The sequence below is a fragment of the Dermacentor andersoni genome, chromosome 6 (genome assembly GCF_023375885.2).
Source record: "Dermacentor andersoni chromosome 6, qqDerAnde1_hic_scaffold, whole genome shotgun sequence".
Lineage (NCBI taxonomy): Eukaryota > Metazoa > Arthropoda > Arachnida > Ixodida > Ixodidae > Dermacentor > Dermacentor andersoni.
Window position 1 is genome coordinate 152,130,232 of NC_092819.1, and position 19,304 is coordinate 152,149,535.

At 49.3% G+C, this 19,304-nt stretch overlaps 1 protein-coding gene across 7 annotated transcripts in view; it reads right to left on the bottom strand.

Moving 5' to 3' along the window:
- Nucleotides 1-859: 859 nt before the first annotated feature.
- Nucleotides 860-19,304, bottom strand: part of LOC140219018 (uncharacterized) — a 308,514-nt gene continuing 290,069 nt past the window's right edge. For all 7 annotated transcript variants that reach the window (XR_011895296.1, XM_072288860.1, XM_072288862.1 and 4 more), the window contains one exon: nucleotides 860-1,013. Coding sequence is in view for 6 of the 7 variants with exons in the window: in XM_072288860.1 (XP_072144961.1) it covers nucleotides 969-1,013 (45 nt within the window). In the remaining variant the exon portion in view is untranslated. The remainder of the gene's footprint in view (nucleotides 1,014-19,304) is intronic.

The following is a 19,304-nucleotide window of genomic DNA, read 5'->3' on the forward strand; positions in this document are numbered from 1 at the left end:
TTGTGACGGTTTATGTGCCAAAAGCACGATATGATTATGAGGCTCGCCTTAGTCCGGAACTTTGGTTGATCTTGATCCGTTGAGTTTCTTAGCTTACACTCCAAGCACGGTACCACGCCAGTTTTAGCATTTCACCACTACAGAAATGCTGCCGCCGCGGCCGGGATTTCATCTCGCGTTCTCGAGCATAGCAGAAGACCAAAACGAGTACGTCACCGCGGCGAGTTGCGCTAGTTATCCGCAATGTAGGGAAAGGCACGGGCCGTGATGATGTATAGCCAAGTTTTATGTACCAGGAATAGGGCTGGCGGTGCATATTACTTTAATCGTAAATCCTCGCGCACGAAGCGTATGAGTGGCGCCACGTCCAGACAAATGCGCACCCGCACCTACGGTTAAAACATGCCGTCCACCCCACCGCATGCGTGGGCACTTGGCCGTGGTGCGCAGGCCACGCCAACTCACGCCCACGTTACGTGGGAATGCGAGCTCAGGCCATCAAAAAATATTTATGCCTCGAATTCCGGCGCAAAATTTCTGAACGGAGGATTGGAAAATCAGGCTCGTCAGTGAGCGAAAGGAGACCCAAGAGGCATTCCTCCAAGAAGCACGGCGGGATGCTAAGGCCAGTGGAACCTTGGACTAGGGGCCCCACCCTCCTGCCTCCACAAACCTGTCCCCATTCAATGAATGTTTTTTAATTGAATTCAACTCCCTTTCGCGAGGTTGCGAGAAAAACAGGCACTCTGCGCCTGGCATTTCAATCGTGACATACATCGCCGCAATAAACAAGAAACTAATATTTTAGGAAAATGACACACAAGATATCAACACATGAGCTTTGGTCCCTGCAGCGCAATGAGGATATGAAATTACGGTTTATTACTAATGAGGCCGAGTATCTGGGATAACAGACGTTTAAGCAGTTGTTTATGAAAGTTCCGCTCGTGAAGCTCGTTGCACCAAAGTCATGTCGTATTCCGGGGCCAGTCCAAAATGTCACCCATGGTTTCCTGAAACAGGAGAAAAAAGAAGGTAATAATCAGGCACATACAGCCAGAACATACCGATATATTGTATTTACACGTTACTGCAACATGACCTTCTAACTTTGTTCTAAAAAAAAAAAGAACTTCTACGGCTTTGCACGTTAAAAGAATTCTAATTTTAATGCATACAGTAACTGGGGGATCCAGATAAATTTTAACCTCTTGTGGTTCTTTAACATGCTCAAAATGTGCTGTACTGGAAATTTTTTTTTTAAATTTCGCACCCATCGAAACGCAGCCGCCATGGCTGGGATTGAATGATGATCAATTTAATGTTCTCTGGCATAGGCGCATGTAAGGTCAGTAAACATCAGGTCAGTGTTATTGAGTTGGCAACGGAGGAATTGATTATGAGTCAGATGCGTAGTCAGTGCAAATGAACCTGAAACAGTCGCCGCAGAGCTGGCTACATGTATATAATAAAATATGGCAGTGGCCAACGGTTTTCACTATGAACACAAAAGCTACATTGCAAAATGATGTCTTAACACATGGCAGTGGTAAAATTCATAGAAAAACTAAAAGGGGGTTGTCTAAGGATGCGTAAGCATTGTGCCACTTGCTCAGCTCCACGAAACCTGGTGTCATTATCGACGTTGTCAAACTTTATCCGACCAGTATAAACACTTATCAACCCTTATGGGTCATTACCAACCTTATCGGACTAAATGGCATCCTTATGAAGCTTTATCGGCTGTTATCCACTTCATCGCGCTTTATCCGACACTTATGAGCCCTTATTGGTCGTTATCAACCTTATCGCAATCGACACGATCCTTATCAACCTTATCAAGCATTATCCGACCCTTATCAACGCTTATCAATGCTTCTTAACCTTATCAGAATTGATACGACTATTATAAGCCTTTATTGCTTTTAGAGCGCAGTTTTTAGGCGCGCAGTCCTGCCTTGCGCGACGGCGGAGTTGTAAGTCATCACCGAGCGAAGGCGGAGCGCAGCCTTAGGAGAAAAAAAAAAGAGCGTGCGAGAAGGAAAGTGGAGGAAGAGCGAAGGAACAGTGGCCTGTGCATTCGCGGCATCACCACCACCCCATCTGCAGGCGCATGGGCGATCTCGCCTGTGCTTCGAGGGAGGGGTGGGGGTAGGGTGGCGTGGGGTGGCGAGGGCTACGCTCGCCCGCGGCGTCAGCTGCTGAGGTCAGTCCACGGCACCGGCGTGTGCGACGGGAATCACTACTCCTGCAAGGGGTGATGGTGAGACGCTACTAGTGAGGCTCGGTGTGACACTCCTTTGGATGTTGTCGCCGCTGACACTGGGGGCACAATGAGCCGCTTTCTACTACTGGCCTATGCCGAGGAGGAAAGAGAATTCGCTGGAGCCATTAGATGATGTTCGAGCAATGGGTCGTCCATTTACTAGCCAAATCACCTAACACGCAGGGAGAAGAGCTGTCCCACTGAGGTTCGGTTACCGAATAGAGTAGCACAAGTCAATTATTAACGGTTGAATAACAATGATGCTGACGGCTAGAGCCTGCTTTGAGGACATACGGGTAGGTGTTGAGGCTCCTTGCGGGTGGACTGACCAGTCATTGTATTCTACATAGAGACTTTGTATAGGGCTGGTTCTAAAGTACCCTAGGCCAGGCATATGCCTGAGTGACGGGCAGAATCCAGAATAACCAAGGTGCTCAGAGTAGCCGAGTGATAAACTATTAAAGTGCTAACGCACGAGGCTTATGGTCACGTTAATGATGCTCTTCTTGTCACTACCTCATGGTGTGCATGAAATGCGTTTCAGCAGGTTTATCAATAATAAATATTTACCTTGGGGTGCCTAGTGTGAGAAACGAATGTCAGTTTTGAATCTAGAATGACGCGAAAATGCTTGTGCTCCCTAATCCAATGAATTCGCGGTTCATGCAGTTCGACGTTTGGATTGGGAAGCAATCCTGTCTTTCTTAGGAAATGAAAAAAGAACTTTATTTTTTTGCTGAGCGTGAATTGTTTGGGTAGTGCCATCTACTTTAAACTCTTCGTTCTAACAGCGCTGTGCTCGTCGCTCGCAGACAACAATTCAACTTCATTTAAAAGCTAGCTTTTTTTTTATTGTGATAAAGACATTTGTTAAGTGACGTAATACAAATTGTCTATTTGGACACCGAAAGACCGATTGGACCAGCACTTTTACGTTACGTTTAGCACATTTCCACGGGTGCCTAGTCCGAATAAGTCTTGGAAGATTCCATAGGCGGCGTCGTGTCATTGGCACTTTTTCTATCAAAGAATATAGAATAAAAAACAATTTTTAGACAACTGTGTCGAGGATCTAAATGCAGATGAGGTGTTTTGTTGTAGGTGGCTCCACTCTGAAGCTACAATGATATAGATCAAGTTTTTTTTTTTTTTTTTTTTTTGTGGAAGGAAGTGCAAAAAGCGATGGTCTGTCACTTTTATTAGAGTTTTCAAAGACAAGTTCTGAGCTCTGTTTGGCGGTAACTTATTACTAATGGGGAGTTTTACTGTGTTTCAAAACCAGAATGAAAATAGCTTTTTTCGGTGGGGATGAAAAATATCCAGCTAAATAGATATTCTTAAAATGTGCGAGTAGCATGAGTTCTGTGCCTGCGTGAAGGTGTTTAATCGTGTCGTACATGATAGTATCAAGTCCCGGTGCACAGCTCTGACAAGCGGTCAAGAAAGCCCTTTGCGTGGTCATACTTCAAGGAAAATTATAAGTTTGTTTCGCTCTATATATACGATTGAGTGCCTTCAGTGCTGCTAATTTCTTTTACTGCATAAGTGACCACGAATAATAGACGAAACTCGAGACGCGCTTAGCATTCACCTGGAGCGTCACCTTGATCTCCCAAACTATTTTCTTGACCATTACCAACAGGAAACATATATATTTGCTGCCCCGTTAGCCTTCTGAAGCCGTTCCGCAATTTTGTTTCTATTGTGTAGGCATGTGCTCCGTAAAAGAACCTCTCCTGGCTTGTTCTTCTAGCCGGCGGCCGTTGTGTCTACCTGCCCTCCGATTCGGCGTGTTTAAATTTAAGAATATTTTTTTTGCAGTCCGCGACCAACGCAGTCTGCCTTATACATTTGTTTGTTTTTACGCCTGTCTACGCTCTTCATTCATCGATGGCTCCCGTATTTTACATGAGCGACTACTTCTTCGTGGAATAATTTTTTCTGTTGCCCTAACAAAAAAGCTGAAAAATACTTTAATGTGTAATCTATAATAAACTCTTCGGTAAAACCACGCGATAGCAAGGTTGGGTTTTTTAAATCCCTTTCAGTCAGTGGATGCTAGCTTCCGTTCAGGGATTTATATTCAGGATCCTTGCCCGGATCCCTGCTATGTTAGGTCAAGAGAAACCTGGGGTTCATAAGGCAGCACTGGTGCTGCTGCTGTCTATTTGCCACCAGGGAGCCACTGGTTGCCCTACCCTGCACACGGTTTCTTCGCGTTTCAGGTAGTTTCTGCACGTTCTCCAGTGACTCCTGGGCTGGACAGCCCAGGAATCGCCTGACTTTGTTGCACAGTTGGGGGAGAAGTTTCCCCTACCAGCAACATAGAGGCAGGAGCCACAACCGACGGCTCAGTGCACGCCGGCCGGGAAAGAGGCGGAGGACGATGCAGCGCCGCCCCCTCACGCGCTGCATTAACGAAAGTTCAACTGTGAAAGGCGAAACTCGGATGTCGTGCTTCCTTAGGTGAGGCATTTTCAGTGGCTTTCAGCATAACATTCTCATTTTCCTTTTATTCTGCTTGACCAAGACCACGAATATGCTATATAGGCCCCATCACAGTAGGCACAGTCGTGTGCCGCTGCACAGTTGTGAGAGTAATGGTCTTCATCTCCACACTTTGCATATTCAGCAGGCTTCGACAGCATTACGAGCCATGGCCACGTCTCTGGCAACTGAAACAGTGTCCTTGGTTTGAAATGCATTGTCTAGCACTAGGTTTGCTGTAGCTTGTCTTTAGGAATTGCGGTAATTCACTGATGATCAGATGATTCTTTGGTGATTCACTGCAGTTACTTGTTTTCTTGTCGCTGTTGTCTGCTGTCGCACGTCAATAACATCGTCAGCTTTGACTGAGTGACTGATTTTATTTTACGACACACAAAGTACAAAATAAAATTTCCCATGAGATGTGGCTGGAAAAGTGGGAAAAAAGCTACATACATGTAGCTCGACTGGCCCCACCTCCCTGTACCCAGTCGCGGACACTTTAGCAAAAGTGAAGAACGGAATTACACAGAGACTGTGAGAGAGCGAATGTGCCCCGCGTCGGTTCCGTCATATTGAATGATGCTGGACGCACTCTTGGCAGGACCACGCATTCAAGCACATCGTCGGATTCGTCAGGGTAACGCGAATCGGTGGATATTTTTTGACAAGGTGGGTCAGCATTTTTTGGACTTTAATCACCTTTTTTCTTTGCATCGCACGTGCGCCATGCTGGTCCCAATGTCACGTAGGTGTAGCGAGCTCGACAAGCCGGCATGGCTGAAATGCGTATGGACGACGAACTCCCTTCGGAGTTGGTCACCAACCGAATATCGCGATGTGCAAAACGACCTGGGGAGCTGGTGCAGCCGCCAAATCAACCCAAGAATCACAAGGAAAGGAGATCGCCAACAAAGGTGGTGCCGGGGCCGACAAGCTCAAGCGCCAGATCGTGAAGACGTCGAGGATGCCGCAACTGCCGGCGGAGCACAGGAAAATTCAGGACGGCTCAACCTGAACAAGGTCAGCGCACATATTGGAGAAAGGATCGTCGAGGCGGCCGGACTTACAGCAAACCAAGCGAAGGAAGACATTGTCTTCCCCAACTTCGCACAGAATATTGTGGTGGTTAGTACACCGCACTGCAATCATGCCGAAAGGTATGGGGGAATCAAGTCCATTACGGTGATGGAGACGGAATATAAAGTCAGCGCTTATGAAACGGCCCCCCACTCTACGTCCGAGGGGGTTATTTGAAGAGTGAACCTGAATGACAGTCAAAGTGTGATCATGAAAAATACTGCGGCTGAATACAACCCAAGGGCGTTGGCTGCACAATGTATCAAAGCTACGGGTTTGGTTATTGTGCTTTTCAACGTATTCAGGGTGCCCCACTTCATTAAAGATGGCTCAAGCCTCGCGAGGTTCTATCTGTACAGGAAGAAATTTGACATGTTACGCATCTGGAAGAATTGCGCACAGATCAGACGTTGCCCCACACCTGATGTTGCGCAGTGCAGGGGATGAGGTATGCAAGACCAAGGAGAGGATCATATGAGCTCTCCCAAATGCAAGTTCTGTGGTGAAGATCACACCACAGATAACAAGGCTTGCAAGCAGCGGTACCAAGTGCCATATGTAGTAAGAGTAAGAAGAAGACAACGCTCCAAAGTGGAGACCGAGATGCAATCGGCCCAACCGACAAAGGAAACCCCTCCGGGCACCGCCAGGCGCTCACGCTCAAGAAGCACATCAAGATCAAGACAGCTTTCAACATCGATGGAAGAAACAGTTCCAGGGCTCGGGAGGCGCAGGTGCGTTTCGAGGAGCAGGAGCTGAAGACAAACACGAAAGAGGAGCCAGGAGCGACTTGGGCCAAGAAAGTCAAAGGTGCGGTGAAAGTCACAGGAGCAATAGCCTCGCAGGAACAAAGCAATGGTGCTAGACTATAACAGCTGATCAGAGAGGTTATATCACTAATAAAAGCAAATGAATAACTTAAGAAGCAGATGCAGGAAATAAGCAAACGCTGAGGGTAGAAAGCGACAGTGTGGCAATAGCTAAGCCGGTGAGTGGAAGTAGCAGCCTGGAGGAAGAAGGCACAATGGCGTTCAAAAAGAGAGTTGTAGTTCTGGCGGTGGAATCGATGTGCTTGGTTCTGGAAGAAATTAGGAATTCGATTAGTGACCTAAAGGGCTCGGTAGACAGCGTTAACCTTAAAATGGAGAAAACAAGGAAGGGGAAGTTAATAGCCGAGAAAAGGCTGAGAAAGCTAGAGACCCCAGGAGAGGATGAGGAATATATATGCCCTCCCAAGCCGAAAGCGCTAGAACACTCCCAGGAGAGGTAGGTGGTACAGTCAACAGAACAGTGACCGGAGGTAGTAAGTCAGGGGGTAACGGCAATAATAATGGATAGCAGAAAGAGACTTAGTGTGTGGTAGTGGAACTGCAGAGGATTTTAGCAAAAAAGAGCGTCCCTAGCACAGCTAACAAAGACGGTTGAAAATAGGCGGAAATTAATAATGCTGCAGGAAACTCTAGGGGAGGAGATCGGCCGTTCCGGCTATAACTCCGTCTGCAAAGGCAAGCAACCGGGCAGAGGAATTGCCACCCTAATTGACACGAAAATTCCCTACATTGAGAATTATTTAAAATTAGGAGCGAGTAAAATTGAATACTCATTAATAGAAATGGTCCTAAAACGGCACAAAGGTAAAGCGCAATGCTTGTTCTGCCTCAACATATGTCGCAGTCCCAGAGAGATGAGACAGAGGCTCAGAGCAATTTTTAATAAGCCCATGTCAATGGGGACAACGTCGAAACGATGATCAGGTCGGAGAATCTGGCGTGCGGGGGGAAGAGAGTTTCTATAAACTTTTGCATCTTGGCAGGGTGAACATGCACGAACCCAGTCGCGTGCATCGGCGTTCATCCGGGGCCGTACGCAGCGCAGTGGGATAAGGGGTTTTGTGGCACGGACACCGAGGTGAGTGACCAGGTGCAGTGTCTCGCAGAGCTGCTAGCTTAATGTGCTGGGGACAAACAGTCTCAAAGTTCCTGTAGATGTGTCGTAGAAGAATGTCACACCATCAAGGATGATATCGCCGCACCACAGGGCTGTTTTTCCGTGAGTGCAGTTGAAGGAGCACGGGATCATTAACTTGATGTGCTGCGAGTGTCTGTGTTTTGAGTGGCACATAAGTGCCGGTGGCCTTACGGCGTTCACACGGCTCAGGGTATCAGCAGGTACATTCTACTCCCGCGCCGCTCAGGGCATCGTCCGACTTTCTTTTGTTTCCTAGGGCGATCGCCGCCACGTCGCTAGAACCACATATTATTATTCTAATAAAACGTGTTCCATCGTTTCTCTAGCTTAACGGCAGCGAGCACATGATTCTTATTCCTTCTTGTAACTCACCATATAAGTATGTGTTCTAAGGTATCCTGCTCTCACTTTGCAGAATAAAGAGCTTCCCTTTGAGTAATAAATTGGGAAGAGTTTCGGAAGATTTACCTTTTAGGTAGTTTCTCAATGGAGGTTTCATTTTTTTTACCGCATACACATACACATAGGCGGCTGCACTAATTCCAACAGCTCTATTGGAGCAGTTCTTTTTCTATCGGACGCCATCTCTTTGCATTTTAAATACTCGCACAATACCACATCGACAACAGCAAAACTTCTGCCTCTTGGAGGTGCACTAAATTATGTGCTCCAGTAGCCAACATATCGCTGGGCCATTTTCTTTGATTCGAAAGCAGGCCTACAAACTCTGCAGTTTGCCCTACGTAATGGGTTACACAAGCAGCTAGTGAACAAATTAAGGCATGTTCATCACCACGCGCTCGATAAAGGACACCACATTTTTTTAGTTGTTACCGAGCCACAGTGGAATTATCGTCAACGACATCGCAGATGAAGTTGCTCACTCGGCATATCAAGAAGATCAGCGGGTGCCTTCACCCCTCTCAAAAACGAATTCTGTGCGGCTACTTCAATCAGTTGCTCGGCGCATCACACTTCTACGATGGAATTAACCAGGTTTCGACAACTCACTCTCGACCGTAACTCGCGAATTGGACTGCCACCTGAACCCTACCGCCATGAAACAACTTTACTGTATCGCGTGTGCTTGGGCATCGCATTTACAAATTCCTACAGATTTTTCACATTATAGGCTTTTAATTTTTAATGACTTTCATAATTTTAACATTATTTATATTTTTAATAATTACCTAATTTTAACATTATCGGTGTGGAATTGTGCGGGTGTGATGAGACTCTAGAGTTCCTTCTGTGTCACTGCCCATCCGTTGGCACTCCCAACGACGTACTCTACAAACTAAACTCTGCCTACTTGTAGTAGAGTGCTCTCGGAGCAAAAGATCATGGGACCGGGGCTTATGCATTATTGCATGCGAAAGGCCACAAAAACCCTTCTGCACTTCTTGAAGGCAGAAGGGCTGTACGAGCACTTGTGAAAGTGAACATTCCTCAGCGACTATCTGGGAGAATGATTGAGTATTTATTACTTTTGTTCTCTATCCTTCTTATCTATTCTTCCCCTTTGCCCTTCCCCGAGCGTAGGATGTATAGGCAACAGGGCATGTCCTTATTTAATCTCCCTACCTTTCGGTTTTTGCTTATCTCTCTAAATCCAGTTTCTTTTATTGCCGCAACCCAAGAGGTTGTCTCAGCCTCTATCAGTTTGCTTTTAGGTTGTTTCTTGCGATGTTGCTTAATACATTCGTCGCATACCTGCTGGTAAGCTTCCCAGTTCTTTTCCTCCACTGTGCGTAAATATTCTCGCAGTAGTGCGCGACTGAGGCAGAGAAAGAAGTGGAGTGTGCGCATGATCTCGCTGTACACTGCGCCGGCCGGGCCTTGCCGGTGGCTTCATCCTGGACTTCGTTTCACCCTGTAAATGATCATCATTCGAAACATCTTTATTGGAGGTGAGGGGCACACGTCTTTCTTTTTGATGGCGTGTAGGCGGCGATAGTCTACACAGAATCTCCATGAGTTATCGTTTTCCTTGGCTATGGTCACAGGAGCAGCCCAGTGGTTACAAGATTCCTGGATCCCTTGTTACCGTAACATTTCTTCGACCTGCTCGGTGAAGAATTTTCTCTCTGAAGGTGAAACGCGAAAAGGTATCTGACGAACTGGCGTCGCTTGCCCTGTGTGGATGCGGTGTCACATAAGAAACGCCGGTGGTATATGGCACGCTCACTGGTCTTGAGAAAAATCGAACACTGTGGCATAGCTAGCGAGCACTCCTTGAAGCCGACACTGCTCACTAGATCGCAGCGACTTGTTAATAATGCGCTTAAAGTCAGCAGAATTACCATGGCTGCAATCGGGGTTGGATTCTTTTTCCGGCAGCTGACATTTCGACCGTTCCGACGGTGACAATGGCTTCTTCGTCAAAACTTGCCAGCTTAAGTCCTAGCGGCAATGTTATGGATTGGATTGAAACGTTCACTGTCCGCAAACGAGTACAACCTTCATTGGTGACAACAAGGGAGCGAGGAACTATCAAATTTTTCTTGAGCGCGTTGTTATAATCGGGCTCGACTAAATCACAACAAAAACCCTTATGAGGGAAGTGATGACAGGTACAAACATTGCAGTCTGAGGGGGCAAATACACGTCTTGCGACACGGAGAGACCGCCCGCGGCATCACTGGTGTTATCTGTCATTGAAGTTCGCGCGTCGCGGCGAAGAGAAATTGTGCCGGTGCCACAATCCAAAGTTGCCCCCCACTCACGCAAGAAATTAATTACTAAAATTATTTCGTGCGTCGTACGTCCAAGCACAGTAAATTCACTTCGAAATGTCTGGTCACCAACATAACTAAAACAGAACAGACCCCGAGTAGGCGTAACATTTTGCGGCCAACTCCGCGAAAGGTGGCCTTCCAATCGCGAGAAAACATAACTTTTTTCCAAAACGATTTTTGAAGGATAGGCTCATAACAGAAGCTGCAGCACCGATATTAACTAAAGAAAAATCACTCACATTGCCAACTGAAACAAAAACTTTGTTTTTAAACAATTTTGCACAAGGGGGTCTTGAAGATATTGCGCCCTGCCCCCGTCGTTCTGACCAGCTAGTTTCCCAGTGGTGGTGGTGACAACGAGCGACGACAAGGTGACGGAGAGCGCCATTGTCGTGTCGGTGGCGGTGTAAGGCTGCGCTCTACGGACGATCAGCATATGTCCTGCGACGCTGTGGCTAACTGTGACGTGCCTAGGTGGCCGGTGGCACACTAGAGTGATCGTCAAATACACACTGATGGCACACATGAGCGTCGTCAGCAACCTCAAGGCGTTAAAGCTCTTTAACCACTCGTCGAATCACAGAGGAGATATCGTCATGGGCTGGGACGGACACATTTGCAATAGTGGTGACATTGTCCAAGCGTCCGAACTTTGGTCCAATACTTCTCAGTTTCAGCGCTTCAAACGCCCGGCACTGTTTCTTCAAATCAGATGGAGTACTAAGGATCTTCTTTTGTTATAAGAAAATTCTAAACATCGTCAGCGATTCCTTTAAGCAGATGTCCTACTTTGTCTTCATCTATCATTGTGGCACTGGCGATTCCATATATTTTCGAAACAGCCGCTGTGTACGTTGTACAAGTTTCGCCAGGTAACAGAGCTCGTCGGGAAAGCGTCGGCTCAGTCTTCTTTTCTTTGAGATCCGGTCCATGGAGCACTTGGTGAATTCTTCTACAAAATTATCCCAGCTTGTCAGAACATTCTCGTGGTTTTCCAACTAGAGGAGCGCGTTCCAGTGGGAAATAAAAACCACGTTATCTAGCTGCTTCGTAGTGCTCCTGTGGTTGTGGCGACTCACTCTGTTGTAGTGTTTCAACCAGTCGTCGATGTCTTCGTTCGCTTTCCCCGAAAACCTGGGTGGCTCTCACAGCGGTGTCCGGTAGCCAGCCTGCCTTGCGTAATTGCTGTCTGGTTCGCCGCTGGTGGGATCGTCATTGCCTTCTCCGGAATCGGGCAGGCCCACTACTACTACGCATCTACTCCATCGGACAGTTGGTAGAGCTGGGTCGTCCAGGATCGTCCAGGATTCGCCCCGCACTTCCACCAAAGATGTTACGATGTTTATGTACAGGGTGAAACAAGGTCCAGGAGGAAGCCACAGGCAAGGCCCATCCGGCGCAGAGTACCCCGCGATCACGCGCGCGCACTCTACTTCTTTCTCTGCCTGAGTCGCGCAGTGCTGCGACATTTTCCCCGGGGGCAGACGAATATTTTTGATCTACAAATAATTAAACAATGTCGTAGTTCACTTCTTTTTTCATATTTCTCAGCCATTCTTTGAAATAAATTATATTCGAGGCTTCCTTCACTTCAAAACTTGTCCAATCCATATCACCCTGCACAGCTTCAGTGGTAGTCTTTCTTCGGCGCCCAATGCGAGCCGTCCCACTGATCTTTTGTTGCCATCGAATCCTGGTTATACCCCTCATTTCAAACAAACAAACTCATTTGCAAATGTAATTCCTGGCAATATTAAACCTTTCCAGAAACTTCGGAGCACCTTAAACCTATTGCACTCTTACAGCGATCTGTGTTTCTTTAGGGCAGGATTTCTCTTTCCCATTCCAACTGTTCTTTTTCCAGTGTCTCTACATATCTATTGGCTACGTTTATCCAGATGCCAAGGCATTTGCATTCTTTCACACAAAGTAATTCCGGCCCTGTATTCATACTGTCTCTTGTTTTCATTGAACACCAGAACACGTGACTTTTTAACGCTAAATATCAGTCTTAAATTTGCACCTTTCTGTGGACAGATATTGGCCTGACATTGAATATCGCTTTGCTTGTTAGCAACCAACACAATCTTCTCCTCATAAAAGAGACATAGAAGCTACTTGTCTACTGTTGTGCCCGCCTGTTCTAATTAGGGATTAAACCCTATATTGCTTCCCTTCATTTTTTCATCCTTACCGTGTATGTCATAAACTGCAGCGGGGATAAAGGGCATATTCTAATTGAAGATGAACATTATTTACTGGCACGCCCTTTGAAACGGCGTGGTCAACTGGCCTGCTTGATCTAATCATGTATGCAATACATGTTTTTACGTACTATTTTTGTATACGTCTTCTTAATCTTTTTTTCTTCGAAATTTACCTGGTACAGCTACCTATGCATGTAACATATCAGGTCGTGTCAATCTCGTCCTTGTTTTTTTTTTATGCCAGTGCTATACACGTATGTTGCTTATCTTGGCTGCTTACCGGTTGATGCTTCCGGCCATTTTAAACCTAAGCGCTTCTGGAAGGTGTACGTTACTTATGGGTCTCACTGGGCGAATCCCTTCGCATTCAATTAGTATGTGTCGAGTGGCCTCCAGATTTTCACTGCATCATACCCACGCTTATTCTAGTTCCAAACATTTGTTCTGCTATGTTCTTGTCCTTAGGCGGCCGCTCCAGCCTCGAATTGATAGTGAACACAGATCGGCACAAACCCAGTTGCGCATTCTTAATTATCCGATTTAGCCCCAACGAGGTTAACTCAGGAGTGGCAACACCTACTGGCACCTGCACTGTTACTCAAGTTGGTGTAAAGCGATTATTTCAAGAGCAGCAGAAAATGAGTGCAACATACTCGGTGGTCGAACACGACGTCAGTGGGTTTCAGTGAACAGCGGTACAAACCCAGTATCACATGCAATGGCCCCGCATCGACAATGACTCATGTCGGTGGCGGAGACGTTAGCTTAAAGGGACCCACAGGTAGGGCGTGAGGCATACCCAATGACGCTTGTTTGTCCGACGTGTGAAGAAGAAGACGCGCCTCGCGGCACAGACACATCGCCAACGCGCGGCTCGGCTCCGCTCGCGCTGTTGATTACTGTCGCCTTTTTTGGACAGTGCTTCGGGCTGTCTCGCCGTTCCCGGTCGCTGCGCTTTTGCCTTACGAGCCGCCAATAAACCTCTTCTCAATTGGTGGAGGTGCTGGGACTCAAACCCCGTCGCTTGTAACCCTGGAGCTGCGATCAAGAACGCTACCGCCCGCCATGACCGACAGCTCATCCCAAACGGCGCCGACGCCACAGTCCGTCACTTGCACCGGCGTTGCACGACAACGCGACCCCAAGACCTTCAGCGGTGCAGACGACGAAGACGTAGAGGACTGGCTGGCGTCATATGAACGGGTGAGCGCGCACAACAAGTGGGATGATCCAGCGAAGTTAACCCACGTCATCTTTTACCTGGCTGGTGTTGCCCAACTCTGGTTTCACAACCACGAAAGTGACTTACCCACATGGTCAATCTTTAAGACAACCTTTACAGAAGTGTTCGGCCGACCCGCTGTTCGCAAACTGCGCGCTGAACAACGCTTGCGCGCCCGAGCACAGCAGACGGCAGAAACATTCACGAGCTACATTGAAGACGTCGTGGACCTGTGTAAACGAGTCAACGCGGCAATGCCCGAAGCTGAGCGAATTCACCATATACTGAAGGGCATCGATGACGGCGCTTTCCAGATGCTTCTAGCCAGGAATCCGCGCACTGTGTCCGAAGTCGTCAGCCTATGCCAAAGTTATGATGAGTTACGCAAGCAACGCGCTTCGACTCGGCGTGCTCTGGGCAGCGACGACTTGGTGGCAAGCCTTGACAGCATGTACGACCCATGCTCATTACTTCAACGGGTCAAGGACTTCGTGCGTGAGGAAGTTGCCCGCCAACTTTCTTTAGTCCCCTTCACTCAGGAGCCCACCTCCAGTCTTCCAAACACGCTCCGCACTCTCATCTCCGAAGAGGTCGCTCAAGTTGTCCCTTCCGCACACCATCAGCCGCCTGCAGCCACGAATCTCAACTCTGCTCTGGCAGTGCAGCCTGTCGCGACTCCTCGCACCTATGCGCAGCCAGTCCTGCCTGTGGCTGCGCCTCTTACGTACGCGCAGGCAGTACGCAGGCCTCCGCCTGCGTCTTTCGCGACCCATTCCCAACCGGTGCCACCGGAAGCCCATGCTGCATCTTGGACCGCACCGAGAGCTAATCCTTGGAGGACGCCTGATAATCGTCCCATCTGCTATTCTTGCTGTACTCCTGGACACGTCGCCCGATATTGCCGACGTCGGCCTCAAGCGTTCGGCGACGCCTCTCGGCCCTTCCAGTACGGCAGCCAGCCCTTTCGCCGAAACGCCACTCCTTCCCACCAACCGTATGCTCGTGCTGACCTTCCAGAATTTCCTTCGCGTCGCTCGCCATCCCCTCGCCGACGCTCGCTCTCCCCAATGCGTCGGCGACCCGCACCACCTGACCAGGAAAACTGAACGTCGCAGTTCACGAGGCAAGAACTGCGCCCCATTCGAACTGTCCAAGTCCTCGCGCCTGTCCTGCTAACGTGGTCGAAATTAGTGTAGAAGGTGTTCCTGCATTCGCTCTTGTGGATACCGGCGCAGCCGTTTCTGTGATAGCCGCCAAACTGTGCCGTTCGCTGCGCAAGGTGACCACGCCGCTTTCTGGACTGTCGCTTCGTACGGCAAGCGCTCAGCACGTCACTCCGCACGCAGCCTGTACTGTACGTGTGCTTATTCACGGCATTGTTTACATAGTCGAGTGCATTGTTCTTCCCACCTGCTCGCATGACGTCATCCTCGGATGGGACTTCTTATCCCGTCATAAAGCCGTGATCGACTGCGCACGCGCCGAAGTTGAATTTTTTCCTTGTGACGCACCCTCGCACGAAGATTGTGACCGCCCTTCTAAACTTACCGTGCGCGAGGACACAGATATTCCACCTGGCTCCTTCGCTCTCGTACCCGTCTCTTGCGATGCCATCACTGATGCAACGGTCCTCTTCACACCTTCCGACGTCTTCATGAGCCGTAAATCTCTCCGACTACCCTTCGCAACACTTGACATGGCTGGCGGCTGTAGCAATATATACTTCTGCAATCCCCTCTGTGCGCCGATTACATTGCTCGTTGGTGAATGCCTTGGCATCGTGGAACTCCTCGACTCTTCGTCTTTGGTTGACGTCCCCGGAGACTCTTTTGATGTCGACTCCGGCCAGTCGTCTTCGATTTCCGCGCTTGAAGAGACGTCCAAGGATGCATTCTCGAGTGCCATCGCCGATACCCTCACACCTGCCGAACGCGCCGACCTTCTTGATCTCCTGCACCACTTTAGAAGTTCATTCGACGTTTCACAACCTCACTTGGGCCGCACGTCGGAAGTGCAGCACTACATTGACACCGGTTCACATCAGCCGTTACGTCAACGACCCTACCGCGTCTCGGCCGAAGAGCGTCGTGTCATTACCACCCAAGTCGAAGATATGCTGCGCCGTGACGTTATTCAACCTTCGCACAGTCCCTGGGCGTCGCCTGTCGTTCTCGTTCGCAAGAAGGACGGGTCTATTCGCTTTTGCGTCGACTACCGTCGGCTAAATAAGGTAACGCGCAAAGACGTCTATCCTTTGCCGCGCATCGACGACGCCCTCGACAGTCTTCAGGGAGCAGAATTCTTCTCGTCCCTTGACTTGCGTTCGGGGTACTGGCAGGTACCGATGGCTGCAGCCGATCGCCAGAAAACCGCATTCATTACGCCTGACGGCTTATATGAATTTAACGTAATGCCGTTCGGGCTTTGTAACGCCCCTGCCACCTTTGAACGACTCATGGACAACACGCTGCGTGGCCTCAAGTGGTCCATATGTCTGTGTTACCTCGACGATGTCGTGGTTTTCTCGCCTGATTTTCCGACTCACCTGCTCCGCCTCAGACTTGTTTTGACCTGTCTAACGAACGCTGGCCTCCAACTCAACCTCAAGAAGTGCCGCTTCGCCGCGCGAGAGCTCACCATTTTAGGCCACGTTGTGTCCAAGCACGGCGTTCTACCCGATCCTGCAAAACTTCGAGCAGTCGCTGAGTTTCCGAAGCCTCAGACCATCAAAGAACTTCGGAGCTTTGTGGGCCTATGCTCATATTTCCGGCGCTTTGTTCGGAATTTCGCATCGATCATGGCGCCATTGACTCAGCTTCTACGCGGTGACACCACCCTCTCCTCCTGGTCCCCTGCATGTGACTCCGCCTTCGCTACGCTGCGTCGTCTTCTCACCTCCCCACCTATTCTTCGCCATTTCGACCCGTCGGCTGCAACTGAGGTACACACAGATGCCAGCGGGGTCGGTCTCGGCGCCGTCCTCGCCCAACGAAAGCCAGGCTACCCCGAATACGTAGTCGCCTATGCGAGTCGCACGCTGACGAAGCCTGAGGCCAATTACAGCGTGACCGAAAAAGAGTGCTTGGCCTTAGTATGGGCACTTGGCAAGTTCCGACCATACCTGTACGGGCGCCCATTCGACTTGGTCACAGATCACCACGCGCTTTGTTGGCTTGCCAACTTGAAAGATCCCACTGGCCGCCTAGCCCGTTGGGCATTACGCATCCAGGAGTACGATATTCGCGTCGTATACCGCAGTGGGCGAACACACTCCGACGCCGACGCTCTGTCTCGTTCACCTTTACCTCCAGACTCGGCCTGCGGAACAACTTCCGCACACTCCATCTCATCTCTCGACATGGACTCCTTTGCCACCGCACAACGTCGTGACCCGTGGATCGCTTCTCTTTTCGACTATCTTTCTGGATCATCGACCATGCCTGTATCCCGAACCCTCCGACGCCAAGCAGTTCATTTTGCCATTCGTGACCAGCTGCTCCACCGACGCAATTACTCTCCTGAAGGCCGTCGGTGGCTCCTGGTGATTCCCCGCAGCTTAAGGTCACAAATATGTGCCGCTTTCCACAACGATCCACAGTGTGGCCACGCCGGAGTCTTCAAGACGTACGAACGAATTCGCCACCGCTACTACTGGCGCGGCATGTACAATTTTGTACAAAAGTTTGTTCGGTGCTGTCTTGACTGTCAACGCCGCAAATCGCCGCCTTTACGCCCGTCTGGTGCCTTGCAGCCGCTCCCGTGCCCTGCCACACCCTTCGATCGCGTCGGCATCGACCTATACGGCCCGCTTCCTATGACGCCAGACGGCAATCGGTGGATCGTAGTTGCTGTCGACCACTTGACACGCTACGCCGAAACTGCTGCTTTACCAAGTGCTACGGCACGGGATGTAGCCTTTTTCGTTCTACATCGCTTCGTGCTTCGACACGGCGCACCTCGAGAACTCCTCAGTGATCGAGGTCGCGCCTTCCTCTCCGAAGTCGTCAAAAGTTTGCTCTCGGAATGCCGCATTATTCATCGGACAAGCACGGCATACCACCCCCAGACTAACGGACTCACAGAGCGATTTAACCGCACACTTGGTGACATGCTGTCGATGTACGTGGCATCTGATCATGGTAACTGGGACCGCATCCTTCCATTCATCACGTTCGCGTACAACACCGCGATCCAGGCCACTACGGGATTTTCACCTTTCTTCCTCCTGTATGGCCGCCAGCCTACACATACCATCGACACGCTCCTTCCATACCGTTCTGACGCCTCCGAGTGTCTACCTGTGTCCGACATCGCCCGACAGGCCGAAGAATGCCGCCAGCTAGCGCGCTCCTTTACGGCCGAGCAACAGCAGCGCCAGAAAGAAAACCGCACCGACACGCTTCCGAACACCACCTACGCTCCAGGCGTTCTTGTGTGGTTGTCTGTGCCTTTCCAGACTCCGGGGCTTTCCTCGAAACTCGTCCCAAAATTCGAAGGGCCTTACCGAGTCTTGGAGCAAACATCTCCGGTGAATTTTCTAGTTGAGCCACTGTCACCACCTGAAGACTTGCGCCGGCGTGGACGTGACATTGTCCACGTCTCGCGTCTGAAGCCCTACCACGACCCTCTGCCTCCCGATTCTTAAGGCGCCAGGATGGCTCTTTTTGTCCGGGGGGGAGATTGTGAAGAAGAAGACGCGCCTCGCGGCACAGACACATCGCCAACGCGCGGCTCGGCTCCGCTCGCGCTGTTGATTACTGTCGCCTTTTTTGGACAGTGCTTCGGGCTGTCTCGCCGTTCCCGGTCGCTGCGCTTTTGCCTTACGAGCCGCCAATAAACCTCTTCTCAGACGGTTCTTTTGGAATCCTGTTTCTTCAGTACCGCCTCCCGATGCACTACCCATTGGATCGAGGACAACCCAATGAACCTCATCGTCGGGAAAATCGTTAGAGATATAGGTTGATAGACAGTCAGTCACCGGAAAGGTGCGACACATAGCATATGAAAGCAAATCGAATTATTAATCTATATAAATATTTAACATCGACGATTACCCACCGACCATAAGATTAGAAGAACTTCTTGCTGGGTAAGTTGATGATTGGCCATTTTAGGAAGTATGGCGCATTGAAAGGACGAACACAAAAAAAGTAAGGTAGACATACTTATTTCTTTATCCTGTGTTCGTCTTTCATAGCGCCACTCTTCCCAACATATCCATCGGATAAGTTCCTAATAGCGTTACTGTCGCCAACCATGTCTAATGCATAGATGCACAGCCAAGTTTGATGAGATTGGCTATATTAGGGTACTTAAGGAACACTCCGGGCGCTGCC